Raw genomic sequence first — 22,131 nt, 5'->3', positions numbered from 1 at the left:
AAACATTTCTTTTCAAAACTCAATTTGCCTTTCAAACTAAATAAAATGACCACGCTCTTATTTGTTTATTTACAATATGCCAACACAACACGTCGCCACACCCCCACCAGAAGCCTTCGTTCAACCAAGGAGCGAAGGCTTGTGGTACCTTCACAGAGAGGCAAAAAATCCCTTTCCAGAACATTTTCATTCAACGTTCCCTGCTGGTGGAACGAACTGCCCACCGCCATCCGAAATGCGGATTCACTGACAACATTCAAAAGTCAACTTAAAACTCATCTCTTCCGTGAGCACTTAACCTCCTAAAAAAAAAAAAAAAAAAAACGTTCCTTTCCTCTTTTCCTCCTCTTTCCCGCCCTACTCTAGCCTGTGCTACACTGAGAAATGTACACGGACCAAGTATTTCAGGCACTTGTTGCGCTCACTCGACCCTTCACGACCAATCGCTTATTGTACCCCCAAGTTGTAAGTCGCTTTGGATAAAAGCGTCTGCTAAATGCATAAATGTAAATGTAACACACATTACGATACAACATAATGTCATCGACTACAAACGGAAACAAATACATTCAGTATTAAATATCTAATATGTAAATAATGTAAAATGACATGATATGACTGGATCTGTACATGTAGACAATTCAACATTCACTTTCGGTTTATATCACTTGATAAAATTGAGTGCTAAGTTAGACAATCACAGTTATGATCAGCAATATTTGAACTGCTTCATTATGGATGAGTTTAATCCTGATATGATTATGATTGTAAGGGTTATTGAAGACTTTATTCTGCTTCATCTGGGACCAGGATCTTCTCCTTCCTCCAGTTCACCTTTAAATAAAACAGGATCATGTGTATGAATACCAATCCAACAATAATCATTCAATATCACGGATGTGCACATGTGCATCAGTAGTCATTTTAAATAATAATACATAAGAGCTAGTATAATAAACTTTACATTTGTCGAAGCAGTGTGATTTGAAGCCGTTTCTTTATACATTTCTGTATAATCACAGTGAATTCATCCGCTGTAGGTTTTCTTTTTCAAGCAATACATATTCTGTCCATCCTTTATGATGTTTCCTAATCCTGAACATACTTTCATTGGGGACAGAATCTGAAATGTGGATCTGCCAGTAGATCAATTAAATGTACAGCCATAAAATCCACAAATAGAACAAATAGTGAAACTTCTCACTTACGAATGTTAGTTATGTCAGTGAAATAAAATGTAAATCTACCACTAAGATATATGCTTACATTTGTACAACAGATTCATATGCTACAAACTTTCATATTAAAATATAAATGTATGCTAACTGTTAAACATGACATTTAATTAAATAGCTACCCTTAAATTAACACTAATCTCTCATCATTCAACCCCTTAAAAGTGTTAGGCCTATGTAAAAGTCTAAAAATCACTTAATTATTAATTCAAATGTAATGACTTATACCATCACTAATATAATTTGCTTAAATTTGTACAACAAATGTATAGCCTACAAAACTAATTTATATTAAATAGGTTATTTAACTGTTACTCATTTCTCATCATAAGGACCTTTCATACTTCATCTGTGTGTGTGTGTGTGTGTGTGTGTGTGTGTGTGTGTGTGTGTGTGTGTGTGTGTGTGTTTAATGCTATATTGTGTGTTTACAGTGTGTTAGTTGTCCTGTTTTCCTCAGGTCTCATCTGTATAATTGAATACGGCTGGAATGATCAACTGTTTTGTGAGTACCGATTGTTTCACACATCAAATGTTTTACCTTGATGGAATATCCTGCCCCTGAAACATTATGAAAAATCTCTGCGTGAATAAAACATGTTTAACTAGCAATAATTACATTAAATCGAGGCGACTAGTCAAATCTGAGTCGTTCCGTCTGAAACATCACGGCATCACAGGCGGAAGCATCGCGAGATGTGCGCAAGTAGCGCGAGAGGTGAGCGGGAGCCGGAAGTGCAGGGAAGATGGAGGGTGTCGGATTATGTGCTAACAACAAACAGAAACAAAACCAAATGTTGCCGAATAAAGTGCGAGGCGAGTTCAGCAGAAACCAGAGGAAAGACTCCGAGGTAAGAGTCAAACGGAGCGGATTAAACCCGCCTGATTGTGTGTGTGTGTGTGCTGTTTAATGTTTGTTTTGACAGCAATGTTAGCATAAACACAAGACATTCCACGATTAAAATGTAATTCAACTAAAGTTCATAACACGAAACGTGCAGCATTAATCAAATATTACACCTTAATTATTCATGAACAACGTTTAGTAATGAAAACTCATTAATTAAACCGCTATTTTGAATATTCATGAAACACTCTTATCATGCATTAATGCACACACATTAATTATTATATGACAGATTAATGTAATTAACCCATGAATGAATCTTTGTGAAGTTCATCTGATGGTTATTTAACACATTAATATCGATCTGCCATTGGGAAAGAGCAGCTACACTTTAGCATACTTTTGAAAAGAGCAGTTATTAATGTATAATATACTTTAAAAGAATACCTGAGTGGGAAATAATGTAATGTTTGTGGACCCTTAATTGCGTGTTATTTGCGATTAAATGAACATTTTTCATAGTTTGTGTTTTTATCATGCTTCTAGTAAGTTACACCCTTATATTCAATTTCATAATTACTTCTGTTGTCTTTGAAATATGATTAAAGTGAACTGATGACAAGCATTTATAGTAACCTAAACTATACTTTAATCTAATAAATATGCTTTTTATTTAACCTTGTATGCCATGTATTTAAATATATTAGAAATTACACATTTCTAAAGATGCTGCAATTTAGTACATTTAAAATATATCAAATAACACTGTTAGTCAATTCATCAAAATAATTCACTTTAAAGCACAAGAAAAGATTATAACATTCAAATGTATGTTGTATTAATAATGTGAAATTTAAAGATTTTTAGAAGTGCACTTAAGTGTGCTAGTCATGTAAGTGTACTCTTATTTCATTAATACTATATTATCTGCAAGTACCATTATTTAAAGATTTGAAGTAGACTACAAGTGAACATTCAATACATTTAAGTGCACTTCTTTTCACAGCGACGATTCATTTAAAACAAGCCTGCAGGTCTTTATGCCAATTATGATTTGTTGACGACATCCAGTTATTTATTTATTTTGACGACCAGCTTCTTCTTTTAAAAGTGACCCATATCCATGATCTGCACTATACACTATACACTGTACACTACACACTGTACACTACACACTGTACACTACACACTATACACTACACACTATACACTGTACACTACACACTATACACTGTACACTGCACACTGTACACTACACACTATACACTGGACACTACACACTATACACTGTACACTACACACTATACACTACACACTATACACTACACACTACACACTATACACTATACACTACACACTACACACTACACACTATACACTATACACTACACACTGTACACTGTACACTACACACTATACACTACACACTATACACTGTACACTACACACTATACACTACACACTATATACTGTACACTACACACTACACACTGTACACTGCACACTGTACACTACACACTATACACTACACACTACACACTACACACTATACACTACACACTACACACTATACACTATACACTACACACTGTACACTGTACACTACACACTATACACTACACACTACACACTATACACTACACACTACACACTACACACTATACACTACACACTGTACACTGTACACTACACACTATACACTGTACACTACACACTATACACTACACACTATACACTGTACACTACACACTACACACTATACACTGTACACTGCACACTGTACACTACACACTATACACTGTACACTACACACTATACACTGTACACTACACACTATACACTACACACTATACACTACACACTATACACTGTACACTACACTGTACACTACACACTACACACTATACACTACACACTATACACTACACACTACACACTATACACTACACACTACACACTATACACTACACACTGTACACTGTACACTATACACTACACACTATACACTACACACTATACACTACACACTATACACTGTACACTACACACTATACACTGTACACTACACACTATACACTGTACACTACACACTATACACTACACACTACACACTATACACTACACACTGTACACTGTACACTACACACTATACACTACACACTATACACTACACACTATACACTACACACTGTACACTGTACACTACACACTGTACACTGTACACTACACACTATACACTGTACACTACACACTACACACTATACACTACACACTATACACTACACACTATACACTACACACTATACACTACACACTATACACTACACACTATACACTACACAGTTGGCGAAACAGCTCAGGGTAGATGTACTGACTGGGTAAAGCTTAATGCACACAAATGCACGTATTCGATTCACATCAGATTTGTAGGCCTGGAACCAATCCTGCTTTTTCCTCCGCACACATTTATGGGTCATATCCAATCTGTGCCTCATGGGAAGAATAAGATCAGAATTGGGTCACTTGAAGCATGTCATGTAAATGCGTCCTGAAGTCTCTAAACGTGCTGTTATATCAGCGACTGAACTCACACACTCTGTGTTTGTGTCTCAGGGTTTGTCAGAATCTCCTGATCTGGAGTTTGAGTATTCAGATGCTGATAAATGGACGATCGAGCTGTCAGGTGAGAGCGCTTGGGTTGATCATTTCTTCTGCGCTAACATCACATTAACCTCAATCCTCTATTAAACACGTGTTCCTCTATTAAAGGGTTAGTTCAGCCAAAACTGTAAATTGTGTGATTAATGACTGAGCCTCATGTGGTTGGACACCCGTCAGACCTCCGTTCATCTTCAGACACAAATGAAGATATTTTAGTGTAAATCTGATGCTCTGAAAGGCCTCCATTGGCTCAACTTTACACTCTCAAGACCCTTAAAAGACACTAAAGACTAAAGTTACAAAGTCCATCTCACTACAGCGGCTCTACAATAACTTTATGAAGACGAGAATAGTTTCTGTGCGCAAAAAAACCCTAAATAATGACTTATATAGTGATGACGATTTCAAAACACGGCATCATGAAGCTTCGAAGCGTTATGAATCAGTGAGCCGAATCATGATTTGCATCGCGTGTCAAACCGCCAAACTGCTGAAATTTGGCGATTCAAACCGCTGAATCGACTCACTGATTCATAACGCTCTGAAACGCTGAATCGACTCACTGATTCATAATGCTCTGAACCGCTGAATCGACTCACTGATTCATAACGCTCTGAACCGCTGAATCGACTCACTGATTCATAACGCTCTGAACCGCTGAATCGACTCACTGATTCATAACGCTTCGAAGCTTCATGAGGCCGTGTTTTGAAATCGTCATCACTATATAAGTCGTTATTTAGGGGTTTTTTGCGCACAGAAACTATTCTCGTCTTCATAAAGTTATTGTAGAGCCGCTGTAGTGAGATGGACTTTGTAACTTTAGTCTTTAGTGTCTTTTAAGGGTCTTGAGAGTGTAAAGTTGAGCCAATGGAGGCCTTTCAGAGCATCAGATTTACACTAAAATATCTTCATTTGTGTCTGAAGATGAACGGAGGTCTGACGGGTGTCCAACCACATGAGGCTCAGTCATTAATCACACAATTTACAGTTTTGGGTGAACTAACCCTTTAAATACGTGTTCCTCTATTAAACACGTGTTCCTCTATTAAACACGTGTTCCTCTATTGAACACGTGTTCCTCTATTGAACACGTGTTCCTCTATTGAACACGTGTTCCTCTATTGAACACGTGTTCCTCTATTGAACACGTGTTCCTCTATTGAACACGTGTTCCTCTATTGAACACGTGTTCCTCTATTGAACACGTGTTCCTCTATTGAACACGTGTTCCTCTATTGAACACGTGTTCCTCTATTGAACACGTGTTCCTCTATTGAACACGTGTTCCTCTATTGAACACGTGTTCCTCTATTGAACACGTGTTCCTCTATTGAACACGTGTTCCTCTATTGAACACGTGTTCCTCTATTGAACACGTGTTCCTCTATTAAACACGTGTTCCTCTATTAAACACGTGTTTCTCTATTAAACACGTGTTCCTCTATTAAACACGTGTTCCTCTATTCAATGCTGTTGTAGAGTTGTACAGTTACACAGAGGGACCGGAGTTCCTGCTCAACAGGAAGTGCTTTGAAGAGGATTTCCACACTCATAGTAAGATCTGATCTTCACTCGATTGCTTCATAATATATACACCTGCCTTTTCAAGATGACCCTGTCTCTAAAGAGCTCATGTTGCTGTGTTGGCAGTGCCGGATCAGAAATGGACCGGGCTGGATTCGGTTGGGCACAGAGCTCATGCCATGCGTCTGCTGGACGGACTGGACGTGATTGGCCGAGAGCGCCGCTTAAGGGTTGCCAGAGCCATCCTGTACATGGCTCAAGGTCAGCTGAGGGCATTCATATGATTGGGTGTTGTTAAAGGATTAGTTCACTTTTAAATAAACTTTTGCTGATCATTTACTCACCCTCATGTCAACCAAGATGTCCATGTCTTTCTTTCTGCAGTCGAACAGAAATTAAGGTTTTGGATGAAAACAGTCCAGGGTTTTTCTCCATATAATGGACTTCAATGGGCTCCAAACGGTTCAAGGTCCAAATGACAGTTTCAGTGCAGCTTTAAACGACACCAGATGATGAATAAGGGTCTGATCTAGACAAACCATCAGTTTCTGAGAGAAACCCAGCAGTATTTATGATATTATTTTACCTCTTATCAGACGAACGTGATCATCTCTGACCTCAGCCATAACTTCCGGAGATTGAGGTCAAATTAGATCATGGTCATAGATATATCGATAGTAGATGCCTCATTCTACTGATCCGTGCAGACGCTAATGAGGCATCTACGTATATATCTATGACCATGATCTAATTTGACTTCACTTGCCGGAAGTTATGGCGGAGCTCAGAGATGATCACGTTCGTCTGTTAAGAGGTAAAATAATAGCATAAATACTGCTGGGTTTCTCTCAGAAACTGATGGTTTGCCTAGATCAGACCCTTATTCATCATCTGGTGTCGTTTAAAGCTGCACTGAAACTGTCATTTGGACCTTGAACCGTTTGGAGCCCATTGAAGTCCATTATATGGAGAAAAACCCTGGACTGTTTTCATCCAAAACCTTCATTTCTGTTCGACTGCAGAAAGAAAGACATGGACATCTTGGTTGAAATGAGGGTGAGGAAATGATCAGCAAAAGTTTATTAAAAGTGAACTATCCTGTAATAAGCTCTGGCCGGTGGTGTGTGTGTTAGGCTCATTCGGGGAGTGCTCTTCAGAACTGGAGGTGCAGCACTGGATGAGGTATAACGTCTTCCTCCTGCTGGATGTGGGAGCATTCACTGCCCTCGTGGAGCTGCTCAACATGGAGATCGAGTGAGACCCACTGCACATGCTAACACTCATATGACACGCGTGTGAACTGTAATAACGCTGTTCCGTGTCTCTCAGTAACAGTGCAGCGTGCAGCAGTGCGGTCAGGAAACCCGCCATCTCATTGGCCGACAGCACTGACCTCAGGTACGAGCATGCCAGGATACTTCAGCCGCCCGCACTTTTACACCGCATCCGTAACAATGTGTGTTAAAACAGCTGATCCACCCACTGCAAATGCACTAGGGCTGGGTATTGACACCCATTTCACAATTCAATTCCGATTCAATTTAATGTCGATTATTTTGGATAGTTATCAGGTATAATACATGGAACATTTTCTCAAGGAAAACAAATTTCTGAACTTATGTTGTAAACAATGGGAGTCAGTTGATACTACATTAGCCTACTAATATTGAAGGTACAAATTAACAGAATTGTATACAAACACTTAAATTACACTATTATATATATATATAAAAAACATAATTAAGTTATAATAACTTTACAATTACATAATCATAATTCTACTCCAATTAGATTTTTGAAATATAAACATTTAAATGGTGGCTGCATAAAAACTTGCCAGATTTATTCATACATACATACATGCATTAAATATTGAAGAACATTGACAATGAATATCCTCTGTAATGGTGCATATAATTAGCAAAATGCTCGTCTCTAGAGTTAATTTTTCTAGCTGACTAACGAGTTTATGGACACTGGATATGGTTTTTCTGAGGAAAATGTGACGTTACATGACATTTACAAGCCGTTTTACTGATGTCTTTCTGCGGTTGAAACATTGATTGAGCGATTCTATGTGACATGATACGGATTTCGGTAAGTTGTCCTGTATCTTTAACACACTTTCAGACGCTCATTCGTGTTTATTTCGCGCTGTTACTGGTATAAGGCGGAGGAGAAGATCTGTTCATGTTTGCTCCGCTGCTGCTGCTTCTCTTGAGCTGAGCTGAGGCAGAGCAATCTCACACCACAGCGCCAAAACGGTATATATTTTGGTATTTCGTAAAAAAAATAGACTTAATTTGAAATCTGAGACTGTTTCATATCAATTGTAATAAAGCACAAAGATTATAGCGATTTATTGGATGGGAGGCGTGCTACAATGTTTATTTCATTCATTAACTGAAAACAGGATGACTAATCGATTCTTGGGATTTAAGATTCCATATTGCTTTGTAAAAGTGAGAATCGATTAAAATCGAGAAATCTATATTTTTTACCCAGCCCTAAAATGTACCCAATAGTATTTCAACACACCGGGTTGCCAGTTATCAGAAAACACAGCCATGGAAGCCAAGAAACGACTGGGTCAGAGATCGCAGTTTTCTCCCTGCCCTGAAAAGCCTCCGCAAACACACACACACACACACACACACACACACACACACACACACACACACACACACACACACACACACACACACACACTAACTGATCAACTCACAGTGTTTGGCTCACTTTACACTCCTGTTGTGTGTCCTCAATCTGGCGTCCCACATGAGCGTCAGGTCTGGGGCAAATATTTACAATTTGGACTGCATTCTCCGTTTGAAGCGCTAGCTGTAGATCTTACACACTCACCTTTGAGACACACACCTGGTCCTCCGTAACCCAGTGCATGCTGGTGTGTGTTCAGGGTGTTGCTGAACATCATGTATCTGATGGTGGAGACCATCCAGCGGGAAGAACCCACAGACCGGCCAGAGTGGAGAACCATCAGAGAAACCTTCAAATCTGAACTAGGTCAGTCTCCGTTGGAGAGCACGATGATCTAACACTGAAGATGCTTTATCTGGAGGTGTGTGTGAGGTATGAAAGTCTGGTGTTTCCTGGCAGGTTCTCCTCTCTATAACCATGAGCCCGTCTCAGTCATGCTGTTCGGGATGGTGACCAAATTCTGCAGCGGCCACGCGCCCCATTTCCCCATGAAGAAAGTCCTGCTGCTGCTCTGGAAGACCGTCCTGGTGAGAATGAGGAGCTCTTCGCCTGATTGGTTCACCTCTCGGTCACTCGCTGATAGTGATGCAGAGTCCCATTCATTCCTGTGAACCTCTGCTTTTGGACGGGTCATTTTTTTCTGAATCCGTTCAAAAATTGCAGCCGTTGAGATGATAGATAATGATGATAATGTTCAGTGAATACTGTAAAAGGAGGCTAGCCTTATATTATGTTGTCCCAGTAAGGGTTAGGGTTAGGTGAACATTAAAAACCATCTTTAAAGGGTTAGTTCACCCAGAAAATTGTGTCATTAATTCCTCACCCTCATGTGGTTGGACACCCGTCAGACCTCCGTTCATCTTCAGACACAAATGAAGATATTTTAGTGTAAAGCTGATGCTGAGAAAGGCTTCAGATTGGCCTCCATTGGCATTCAGTACATTTACACTCCCAAGACCCATAAAAGGCACTAAAAACGTCGTTACAAAGTCCATCTCACCACAGTGACTCTACAATAATTTTACGATGCGACGACAATAGTTTTTGTGCTAAAAAAAAAATCAAAATAACCCCTTTATCCAACTTGTTCTTATCTTCCGTGTGTGTCTCCACGACGCATGCGTGAGAATATGAGCAGATCCGGCGTTCGGGAATCCATGAAATGCCACTTTAGCCCCATTTTGAGAACTACGAGACCTAAAGCACGATCAGTGTAGAATTCAACAGCTGAGATACGCGCGTCTTCCTCTGCTGTAAACAAATCTCTTCTGGGTCATGTGTCCGAACGCCGGATCTGCTCATATTCTCACGCATGCGTCGTGGAGACACACACGGAAGACAAGAACAAGCTGGATAAAGGTGGTATTTTGATTTTTTTTGCGCACAAAAACTATTGTCGTCGCATCGTAAAATGATTGTAGAGTCACTGTGGTGAGATGGACTTTGTAACGACGTTTTTAGTGCCTTTTATGGGTCTTGTGAGTGTAAATGTACTGAATGCCAATGGCGGCCTATCTGAAGCCTTTCTCAGCATCAGCTTTACACTAAAATATCTTCTGTGTCTGAAGATGAACGGAGGTCTGACGGGTGTCCAACCACATGAGGCTCAGTCATTAATGACACAATTTACATTTTTGGGTGAACTAACCCTTTAAAGAAGTGGAAAACGGCAGAGACAGATCCTGTTTTTGAGTTGGTTAGGGTGTTAATGTTCCAAACGTTAGCCCTGGTGTGTGTGTTTTATGGTGTGTGTGTTTGCTGTGGTGTCCAGTTCACTCTGGGCGGGTTCGAGCAGCTGCAGGGCTGTAAGGTCAGGGGTCGGGTGGCTCTGGGTCTGCCGCCCCTGCCGGAGGACAGTATCCGTGTGGTGCGGAGCATGAGGGCCGCGTCCCCGCCGGCGTCCGCCTCAGACCTCATCGAGCAGCAGCAGAGACGAGCCCGGAGAGAACACAAGGTCAGTGGGGCAGATATATGACGGACACCTGTGGGGGGGAAATCACCTGAACCCTTTAAATCTGTTCTTCAGGCTCTTATAAAGCAGGACAACCTCGACGCCTTCAACGAGAAGGACCCGTATAAAGCGGACGACTCCCGTGAGGATGAAGAGGAAAACGACGATAATGACAACTCTCTGGAGGCGGAGCCGTTTCCGCTGGAGCGTGATGAGGTCATGCCGCCGCCCATCCCACATCCCCCCTCTGAGAGAGTGTGTTTTCCCAAGGGTCTGCCGTGGGCTCCCAAAGTCAGGTACAGACTCCACTTCATCCGTCTGATTGCTTTATCGGATGCTGTGCTCAAATATAAGTTGGTGTCTGTTCATTTCCACAGGGAGAGGGATATTGAGAACTTCCTGGAGTCCAGCCGGAGTAAATTCATCGGCTACACGCTGGGAAAGTGAGTGTTGTATCCCACAGTTTTGCTCATTTCCTGTGAGCCTCAATGATGATGTGTGTGTGTGTGTGTGTGCTGCAGTGACACGGATACGGTGGTGGGTTTGCCCAGGCCGATACACGAAAGCATCAGAACTCTCAAACAGGTTAGCCACACCCCTACATAACCCCGCCCCTTCGGCACACATCAGTACGTGCTTTGACCTCATGAAATTCATTCATTTCCTTTTTGAGGCATTTTTAGTCCGTCATAAAATATTTAAAAAGTATCAAATAAATATTTTTTCTACTGAAAGTTATTCTTTGAGTTGCTCTGAGATGCTTTGTGTTTGTTTCAGCACAAGTATGTGTCCATCGCTGAGGTCCAGATCGCTAAAGAGGAGGAGTATCAGAAAACCCCTCTGTCCGGCGTGAGTGACCGCTCGCTGAGACATGCCAATGCCATCTGATGACGAGTTTAATACACCCTGTGTGTGTGTGTGTGTGTGTTCAGGGGGAGGAAGAGCTGGAGTTGTGTGCCACAGAGCTCTTGTACCAGGGCATTTTACCCAGTTTACCACAGTATATGGTGAGAGCCGGTCAGTTCACACAGCAGTCGCTGCATTTGAGCCGTCCTCATACTGACCAACCTCGTGTGTGTGTGTGTGTGTGTGTGTGTGTTCAGATCGCTCTGCTCAAGATCCTGTTGGCTGCTGCTCCCACATCCAAAGCCAAGACCGACTCCATCAACATCCTGGCGGACGTGCTACCCGAGGAAATGCCGTAAGAGTTAAAGGGGTCATGAACTGGCTTTTTTAATTTTTTTATACTGTTGTCTGAAGTCAACTTATGGCGTTTATATGGTTTTTACATTCAAAAACATCATAATGAATAAGTAATAGGCTATTTTCTGCCTTGGTTTTGAGGCTCTCTGAGAAACACTAGGATTTGATGGGCGTGCCGAACTGAAGACTTGGAAGTAAACGCCCACGGCTAGGATTGGATAATATTTGCATATTTAATGAGCTTCAGTTACCGTCTGTCCCAGGAATCGTCTAGGGGAAATGCTCAGAGAACTCGCAAAATATCACACACACACACACACTGGTGCGGAGTGACACACACGAGAGAGACACACACACACTTGCGCGGAGAGACACACACACACTCGCGCGGAGAGACACACACACACACGCGCGGAGAGACACACACGCGCGGAGAGACACACACACGCGCGGAGAGACACAGACACACACACACACACACACACACACACACACACACACACACACACGCGCGCGCGGAGAGACACACTCACGCGGACACACACATAACGTTACAACAAGTCTCTCTACACATAATAATCAATACACAATCGTACACATATGAAACAATCTGTAACAATGCAATACTATCACTTATAAAAAACATGTTTTACTCACATAAGTGTGCTGCACCATTCCTGTCGGGTCCAATATAGATGGAAGCATTGTGTTTCAATCTCAATATGTCTACAAATCCCCACGTGAGCTGGAACTTCATTAAAAATAAAGTTCAACCACATATTCCTAATATTAGGATCTGAAGCAGTGTTTCCCACAGATTAGAAATCAATTTGTGGTGGTGGGCGGGGCATGGGGCGGGTGGAGTGGGTGGGTTCAGTGATTGCCGAAAATATCGATTTTGATCTTGATTCAGTATCAATTCATATTTATATAGCCTACTGTACATATAAGGAAAAATAAGTTTAACTATTTTAAACTTTTCTTAAATTATATTTGCTAACATTCAAATAATATTCACTTTTGTGTACTTATATAAGTATTATTCAAAATATTAGGATGTAAGTTATTAACTTTTTAAAAATTTCACATTTAAAGAAATCTAGTGTTTATCATGTATAAATATTTATTCAAATGCAAAACCTAAAAATAAGTAAGAAGATATGATCTGCAATACTTTGAGCAACTAGATACATATTATTTATTAGTACTGTATATTAATTAAAGAGCCATACAGGCCTCTTTGCCTGTGGAATTCTCTATTTTAACCTTAATTACTACACTAATTGTAATATAAATAATACAAAATATTTTAAGTGGTCATTAATGGACCACAATTATTGCACAAATAGTAGGCCTATTTAGTACAAAAAGATATCCTCAAAATATTCAATAAATATTATTAAACTAAAATCTATAACATAGGCTATTTAATTGAACAATTGTTAAGGTGTATGGTCACATTTGACCACCAATGAGTATGATGTGAACAATTAGTATGAGGGCTAAATAAAAACATTTACATTAATGTAACAATGTTGGGTCTATCATCACTCTCCATAATAAAATGATCCTGTAAATGTGGTTGACGTAATAATAAATGCTGTTTCACTAAACGAGGTTCGGGAGGAACATGTCAGATAATTGACACAGGTGGAGAGTACTCAGCTAATCAACAAAGAGGTATATATACGCAGCCGTCCTACCTCCATTTTGTTGACAGTTTTTCCAGCATCCCTCCACCACCCTTCTCCACATCTTGCCCTATCTTTTAGTTCTAAACCACTTACATACGGGGGGTACTCTGGGTTCGGGCCGAAGTCCGAGCTCGAAGCCCTCCCCCCCGGACAGCACGCCAAATACGCAATTCAATTAACTCTCCACAAATTATATGTAAGTGTGAACTCGTGAAATGCACACTATGCTGTACTGTACCAAAACCTGCTGCAAACACCCGTCCAGTGAAACTGTTGTGTATCCGCGGCTTAAGCCATTCAAATGTATTGACAGTGCGGGTTTGTTTATAACTATTGATCGCTCCGTGAACCATGTGACCGCGCGCGCCGGGAGATGAGAGCAGGTCGCAACTCTGTTTTTCAACGCCTCTGGCTTTAACTGTTACACATTAGCGCCAAAACGCTATTTATTGTTTGCATTTAGTATTACATTTTAAAAGCTTAGACTTTAATATCAAAAGCAGAGTTTGAGAGAGAGAGCGAGAGAGACACATGAGTGACAGAGAGAGATGGAGGGAGAACGGGGGAAGGAAATGAAAAAACACGCTGCGTGTTTTAAATAGCGTTAAACAGTTAATGAATAACGACATGCAATATGTGGCGGCCGGTGTTGATTCTGTGGCGCACCACTACGAATTAGTCTATGTGTGGGAAACACTGCGAAGGAAGCTTATGCAGCGACTGTTCTTCCACAACCAGGAAAAGCAATAGCTCGTCATATATTCTCGGCGTGTTTATTGCTGACCGCTGGCAATCCGAGCATCTCCATGAGTCGGTGGGCGGAGCTACTGAATTACACCTGCTTATTATTCTGTAGAGGCGGTGTTTCGTCGCGCGATGACGGAAGGGTGAAGCACAAGATCGTTTTCAGGCTCTGGTGTCTATAAAAGCTTTTCTTTGACTAACAAGAAAGTTTTCAGCTCTGAAACTTACAGGATATTCTTATATTTGCCATGAGCTCTTATATATCAAAAGCTCAAGGGAAAGTTGATTTCTCAATTCATCACCTCTTTAAACTGACCCGATGTGCTTCCTGTCAACCAAACTCAGTGATTCTTCAGCGGAGCTCATGATCTGAACGACTCGTCCAAATGACTCACTGAATCAAAGTGATTCTCTTAACAACATGAGTCTGTGTGTGTGAATCACATCCGATTCACTAACATGGTTGCCATGGCAACAGTGAGCTCGTCACATGCTGTAAAAATATCTCCTGGGTTATAAATATTCATGATATTCTCTGTGGAAGAGTCGATAGTGAGAAATAATGGCTTTTATCGGCCGATATATCAGTGCATCTCTAATATACACGACTGCATCTGGAGGAAACTGATGTCACAGCTGTGTAATCGTACTTTTACCACTTTTCATAAACGTCTCTTGGCTAAAGGTGTGGGCACATCTGCCATTGCTCAGTGATTGCTCGTGGGTCAAATCATGAGCCCATGTGATCCGAAAAGCTCCATTTCATGCTAATTTATCTCCAAGGTCTCATAAGAATTAAAGATAATTTATGCTAAACAACAGAAACGTTTGTAAGTGACGTGTGTAAGCTAATGTGATGTTTCTCTTTCTAGCACTACGGTTCTTCAGAGCATGAAGTTGGGCGTAGATGTGAATCGCCATAAAGAAATCATCGTCAAAGCCATTTCAGCTATTCTGCTGCTGCTGCTCAAACACTTCAAACTCAACCACGTCTATCAGGTACACACACACACACACACACACACACACACACACACACACACGCGCGCTTCTGAAGCTGCCCTAACCCTACCCCTACCTCACGCTCACAAACCATTTGACATTATTATATTATACAAAATATGATGAGGTGTTTGTAAGCCTTTTAAATGATGATGTCTGGCTTGCACAATAGTAATGAGGATATTTTTGACCATATTTTGGGCTTCCTAATTCTAGTAAACAGCTGTTAGTAAACCCGTGACGCATGTTTTCTGCTGCAGTTCGAGTACATGGCGCAGCATCTGGTGTTTGCCAACTGCATCCCACTGATCCTGAAGTTCTTCAACCAGAACATCATGTCCTACATCAGCGCTAAAAACAGGTCAGCCTTCATCAACCTGTCATTTCAGACGGACGTTCACGGGTCAACATGACCCAGAGCGGGAAGATTGAACTTTAACCCGTGTTATATGTGATCATCTCTCTCATCTCTTCTGCAGCATCTCAGCTCTGGATTTCCCACACTGTGTCGTTCATGAACTCCCAGAGCTCACCGCTGAGAGTCTGGTGAGAGAACCACTCCTGAATGTGTGTATCGCTCCTCTGAGCAAGACTTTGAGCTGTTAGATGTGTTCTGATTACAGGAAGCCGGTGATAATAACCAGTTCTGCTGGAGGAACGTGTTCTCCTGCATTAATCTGCTGCGCATCCTCAATAAACTCACCAAGTGGAAGCACTCCAGGACCATGGTAAGAACCCACACACACCCAGAACATCTCATCACCCGGAGAGAGTCGTCTCAAATGTTCTTATTTCTAGATGTTAGTGGTGTTCAAATCGGCTCCTATCCTGAAGAGGGCGCTGAAGGTCAAGCAGGCCATGATGCAGCTCTATGTGCTCAAGCTGCTCAAAGTCCAGACCAAGTATCTGGGGCGGCAATGGAGGAAGAGCAACATGAAAACCATGTCCGCGATATACCAGAAGGTGCGCCATCGCCTCAACGACGACTGGGCCTATGGGAACGGTGAGTAGGAGTCATTACTGACCCTGAAAGGTTGGCAGCTCGTGGGGGTCAGAGGTCAACGTGCTCTCTGTGTCTCTGACAGCAGATCTGGACGCCCGCCCGTGGGACTTCCAGGCGGAAGAATGTGCTCTGCGTGCCAACATCGAGCGGTTCAACAGCCGCCGCTACGACAAGAACCAGAGCAACCCAGAATTCCTCCCGGTGGACAACTGCCTGCAAAGCGTTCTGGGCCAGCGGATCGACCTTCCGGAAGACTTCCAGATGAACTACGACCTCTGGCTGGAGCGTGAGGTCTTCTCCAAGCCCATTTCCTGGGAAGAGCTCCTGCAGTGACCAGAGGAAACCCTTCCAACAACACTACGCTTCATAGAGCTCAACACCAGGGCCATTTCCTCTGTGTGTGTGTGTGTGTGTGTGTGTGTGTGTGTGTGTGTGTGTGTGTGTGTGTGTGTGTGGGGGGGGGGGGGGTGTGTGTGTGTGTGATGACGGCTCGTCTGTAGTAAACCTGCAGTTTTCACTCTTAGCAGGGGAACTGAGGAGCTAAGAGGTCATGATGATGTTTGTTTTTGCTGCTTTTCATTATTGATTCTCTGTAACTGAATATTAAATCTGATCTTATTGTGAAAGACTGTATTTATCCTCGAGCGGTTTAATGTTTTTCATTGTATGGCTTTGTATACAATACAGCGATCTTCTCTGTGAACCATGTGTCAGTCGTTTTTAAACTCATCGGCTCGAGTTAAGTCAGAAATAGGGTTGTTAGTAGTTTGGAGGTTTGCGTTACCTAAAGGATGAAGAGGGAGAGAGCCTTAAGAAGTGCTGGCGTTACTTCATGTCCATTACCATTTTACCTTCAACGATAAGTCAACATTTCTCCAAAGTCAATGACTTTTCACATTTCTGAGAATCTCATAAGTCAAAGTCATCATGACAATAAATATAATGTTTGAACAACTATTTGCTCCTATAGCAAAAGAAAGATCCATGATGGTGATTCCACGACTGAAACACTTTAACGGTCATTAACATCATAAATCCTGCAGCGGTTTGTAGATTTTCATTAAAGGCTTTTGTACACTCCCCTAAAGGATTATTCGGAACACCTGTTCAATTTCTCATTAATGCAATTATCTAATCAGCCAATCACATGGCAGTTGCTTCAATGCATTTAGGGGTGTGGTCCTGGTCAAGACAATCTCCTGAACTCCACACTGAATGTCGGAATGGGAAAGAAAGGAGATTTAAGCAGTTTTGAGCGTGGCATGGTTGTTGGTGCCAGACGGGCCGGTCTGAGTATTGCACAATCTGCTCAGTTACTGGGATTTTCACACACAACCATTTCTAGGGTTTACAAAGAATGGTGTGAAAAGGGAAAAGCATCCAGTGTGCGGCAGTCCTGTGGGAGAAAATGCCTTGTTGATGCTAGAGGTCAGAGGTCATGGGCCGACTGATTCAAGCTGATAGAAGAGCAACTTTGACTGAAATAACCACTCGTTACAACCGAGGTCTGCAGCAAAGCATTTGTGAAGCCACAACACACACAACCTTGAGGCGGATGGGCTACAACAGCAGAAGACCCCACCGGGTACCACTCATCTCCACTACAAAGAGGAAAAAGAGGCGACAATTTGGAAAAATGACTGGAAAATCATTTTCCAGACTGTAAAAATGTTGCCTGGTCTGATGAGTCTGGATTTCTGTTGAGACATTCAGATGGTAGAGTCAGAATTTGGCGTAAACAGAATGAGAACATGGATCCATCATGCCTTGTTACCACTGTGCAGGCTGGTGGTGGTGGTGTAATGGTGTGGGGGATGTTTTCTTGGCACACTTTAGGTCCCTTAGTGCCAATTGGGCATGGTTTAAATGCCACGGCCTACCTGAGCATTGTTTCTGCCCATGTCCATCCCTTGGATGGAGAGAGCACAGTGAGTAACACACACACACACACACACACACACACACTGATGGATGGAGAGAGCACAGTGAGTAATACACACACACACACTGATGGATGGAGAGAGCACAGTGAGTAACACACACACACACACACACACACACACACACACACACACACACACACACACACACACACACACACACACACACACACACACACACACACACTCTCTCTGATGGATGGAGAGAGCACAGTGAGTAACACACACACACACACACACACACACTGATGGATGGAGAGAGCACAGTGAGTAACACACACACACTCTGATGGATGGAGAGAGCACAGTGAGTAACACACACACACACACACTGATGGATGGAGAGAGCACAGTGAGTAACACACACACACACACACACTCTGATGGATGGAGAGAGCACAGTGAGTAACACACACACACACACACACTCGCTGATGGATGGAGAGAGCACAGTGAGTAACACACACACACACACACACACACACACACACACACACACACACTCTGATGGATGGAGAGAGCACAGTGAGTAACACACACACACACACACACACACACACACACACACACACACACTCTGATGGATGGAGAGAGCACAGTGAGTAACACACACACACACACACACACACACACACACACACACACACTGATGGATGGAGAGAGCACAGTGAGTAACACACACACACACACACGGTAAGGTTCTCTCAAAGTTATAAACAAACGTTCATTCAAAAGTTATCTTGCCTTTAATAATGTTCTCGACACATTAGCACAATTTATTAAAACATTATTTATACATCGTTCACATCGTTTGATCTGAAATGTTTTATTTGGACGCATGTCTAACTTTAAATGTTATTACTTGAGTTAGAATATCTCCAACATTCAAACGTAACCTTTCCATTATTATAAAATCAAATGTTCCCTTAATTTTTGCATAATCAAAAAAAACAAAAACATTCAAAACTTAATGGGAACGTTAGCAAAACATTCTTAGAACATATTTTGTTACCTGGGCTATATTTATTCATAACTATTATGCATATTTGAAATTTCTTCAACAAACATAACCCTACAGTAGAGGCTGCTCTAACATCAGGACACACTACACACTGCACACTACACACTGCACACTACACACTGTACACTACACACTGCACACTGTACACTACACACTGTACACTACACACTGTACACTACACACTGCACACTACACACTGCACACTACACACTGCACACTACACACTGTACACTACACACTGCACACTACACACTGTACACTACACACTACACACTGTACACTACACACTGTACACTGTACACTGTACACTACACACTGCACACTGTACACTACACACTGTACACTACACACTGCACACTACACACTGCACACTACACACTGTACACTACACACTGCACACTGCACACTACACACTGCACACTACACACTACACACTGTACACTACACACTGTACACTGTACACTACACACTGCACACTACACACTGCACACTACACACTGTACACTGTACACTACACACTGCACACTGTACACTACACACTGTACACTACACACTGCACACTACACACTGTACACTACACACTGCACACTACACACTGTACACTACACACTGTACACTGTACACTACACACTGCACACTGTACACTACACACTGCACACTACACACTGCACACTACACACTGCACACTACACACTGCACACTACACACTGCACACTACACACTGCACACTACACACTGCACACTACACACTGTACACTACACACTGTACACTGTACACTACACACTGCACACTACACACTGCACACTGCACACTACACACTGTACACTACACACTGTACACTGTACACTACACACTACACACTGTACACTACACACTGTACACTACACACTGTACACTACACACTGCACACTACACACTACACACTGTACACTACACACTGTACACTACACACTGTACACTACACACTGCACACTACACACTACACACTGTACACTGCACACTGCACACACTACACACTGCACACTACACACTGTACACTACACACTGTGCACTACACACTGTGCACTACACACTGTGCACTACACACTGTGCACTACACACTGTACACTACACACTACGCACTGTACACTACACACTGTGCACTACACACTGTGCACTACACACTGTGCACTACACACTGTGCACTACACACTGTGCACTACACACTGTGCACTACACACTGTGCACTACACACTGTGCACTACACACTGTACACTGTACACTACACACTGTGCACTACACACTGTGCACTACACACTGTGCACTACACACTGTGCACTACACACTGTGCACTACACACTGTGCACTACACACTGTACACTACACACTGTACACTACACACTGTACACTACACACTGTACACTACACACTGTACACTACACACTGTACACTACACACTGTACACTACACACTGTACACTACACACTGTACACTACACACTCTTGTGAAGTGTATTTCTCCTCATAGACAGCAGTGACGCTCTTCTGTGGATCCTCACCCGATGATGAAGATGAAGATGAAGATGATGATGATGATGATGTATTTTGATATTATAAAGCCCACCAGGTGTGTTCTAGTCTGTAAGGTGGATAAGGTGATTGATGAAGATGATGATGATGATGATGCACTATGATATTAAGCATCCAGCAGCACGAGTAACAGCAGCAGTAACAGCAGCAGGGAAGTGTTCTAGTCTGTAAGGTGGAACAAGAGAAAACGATCAGTGTTCTGTGGAACAGTGCAGATTAAACACTATATTTCAATGTTTTAGAATAACAAAGAAAACATGTTCTCAGATTAATTACTGACTTTACATGATCTTGTATTATATTTCAAACATAAATATCTGTGCATTTAAAACATGAATTACGTTTGTCTGTTCGTGTTTGTGTGACTCCTGAGTCACTGTAAAGGAGAAACACACAACCCTAACCCTGACGAGTAAACACACACACACACACACACACACACGCTGAAGAGTGAACACACTAAGTTATAGACTTGAGCTCTTGTTTATGGAAGTTTGGGCTTTTAAAATCAAATCTTATGTGTAGATGAGATATTTTGATAGTTTTGTTTGGAAGTAAGTTACACACACACGCTGACGAGTGAACACACACACACACACACACACGCTGACGAGTGAACACACACACGCTGACGAGTGAACACACACACACACACACACGCGCTGACGAGTGAACACACACACACACGCTGACGAGTGAACACACACACACACACACACACACACACACACACACACACACACACACACACACACACACACACACACACACACGCTGACGAGTGAACACACACACACACACGCTGACGAGTGAACACACACACACGCTGACGAGTGAACACACACACACACACACACACACACACACACGCTGACGAGTGAACACACACACACACACACGCTGACGAGTGAACACACACACACACACACACGCTGACGAGTGAACACACACACACACACACACACACACACACACACACACGCTGACGAGTGAACACACACACACACACACACGCT

The 22,131-nt window shown here is 42.1% G+C and overlaps 2 protein-coding genes across 5 annotated transcripts in view; one reads left to right on the top strand and one right to left on the bottom strand.

The window, feature by feature from the left end:
* The first annotated feature begins 1,943 nt into the window (after positions 1 to 1,943).
* strip1 (striatin interacting protein 1) lies at positions 1,944 to 17,288 on the top strand. Of its 4 annotated transcripts, none has more exons than XM_079807712.1 (21): positions 1,944 to 2,086; positions 4,696 to 4,765; positions 6,226 to 6,300; positions 6,397 to 6,531; positions 7,404 to 7,524; positions 7,600 to 7,668; positions 9,188 to 9,294; positions 9,388 to 9,515; positions 10,760 to 10,942; positions 11,015 to 11,235; positions 11,317 to 11,382; positions 11,461 to 11,524; positions 11,717 to 11,788; positions 11,872 to 11,946; positions 12,043 to 12,140; positions 15,453 to 15,579; positions 15,843 to 15,943; positions 16,062 to 16,128; positions 16,206 to 16,310; positions 16,381 to 16,585; positions 16,671 to 17,288. In XM_079807712.1, the coding sequence occupies exons 1-21, from the start codon at positions 1,982 to 1,984 to the stop codon at positions 16,916 to 16,918; spliced, it is 2,442 nt and encodes an 813-aa protein (XP_079663838.1). In that variant the 5' UTR covers positions 1,944 to 1,981; the 3' UTR covers positions 16,919 to 17,288. The 4 variants fall into 4 exon arrangements, with proteins under 4 accessions (XP_079663838.1, XP_079663837.1, XP_079663840.1 ...); XM_079807711.1 differs by having other exon boundaries at positions 1,946 to 2,086; positions 16,668 to 17,288; XM_079807714.1 differs by having other exon boundaries at positions 1,947 to 2,086; positions 7,606 to 7,668.
* A 1,962-nt stretch (positions 17,289 to 19,250) lies between these two features.
* LOC307120602 (NACHT, LRR and PYD domains-containing protein 12-like) overlaps positions 19,251 to 22,131 on the bottom strand; it is a 49,588-nt gene continuing 46,707 nt past the window's right edge. The window contains exon 23 of the mRNA XM_079807709.1: positions 19,251 to 21,280. Coding sequence (XP_079663835.1) covers positions 21,214 to 21,280 — 67 coding nt within the window. The 3' untranslated portion in view covers positions 19,251 to 21,213. The remainder of the gene's footprint in view (positions 21,281 to 22,131) is intronic.

The sequence above is a fragment of the Gobio gobio genome, assembly GCF_949357685.1.
Source record: "Gobio gobio genome assembly, chromosome: 24".
Classification (NCBI taxonomy): Eukaryota; Metazoa; Chordata; class Actinopteri; order Cypriniformes; family Gobionidae; genus Gobio; species Gobio gobio.
The sequence above is the reverse complement of the archived record's forward strand: the minus strand, read 5'-3'. Positions and strand labels throughout refer to the sequence as shown.

What these genes read in the sequence shown, in the direction of transcription:
- strip1 (XM_079807711.1), top strand. Translation starts at nt 1,982, where the DNA reads ATGGAGGGTGTCGGATTATGTGCTAACAACAAACAGAAACAAAACCAA. An exon ending in AACCTTCAAATCTGAACTAG is followed by an intron (nt 9,295 to 9,387) that starts GTCAGTCTCCGT and finishes GTTTCCTGGCAG; the next exon opens with GTTCTCCTCTCTATAACCAT. An exon ending in AACTCAACCACGTCTATCAG is followed by an intron (nt 15,580 to 15,842) that starts GTACACACACAC and finishes TTTCTGCTGCAG; the next exon opens with TTCGAGTACATGGCGCAGCA.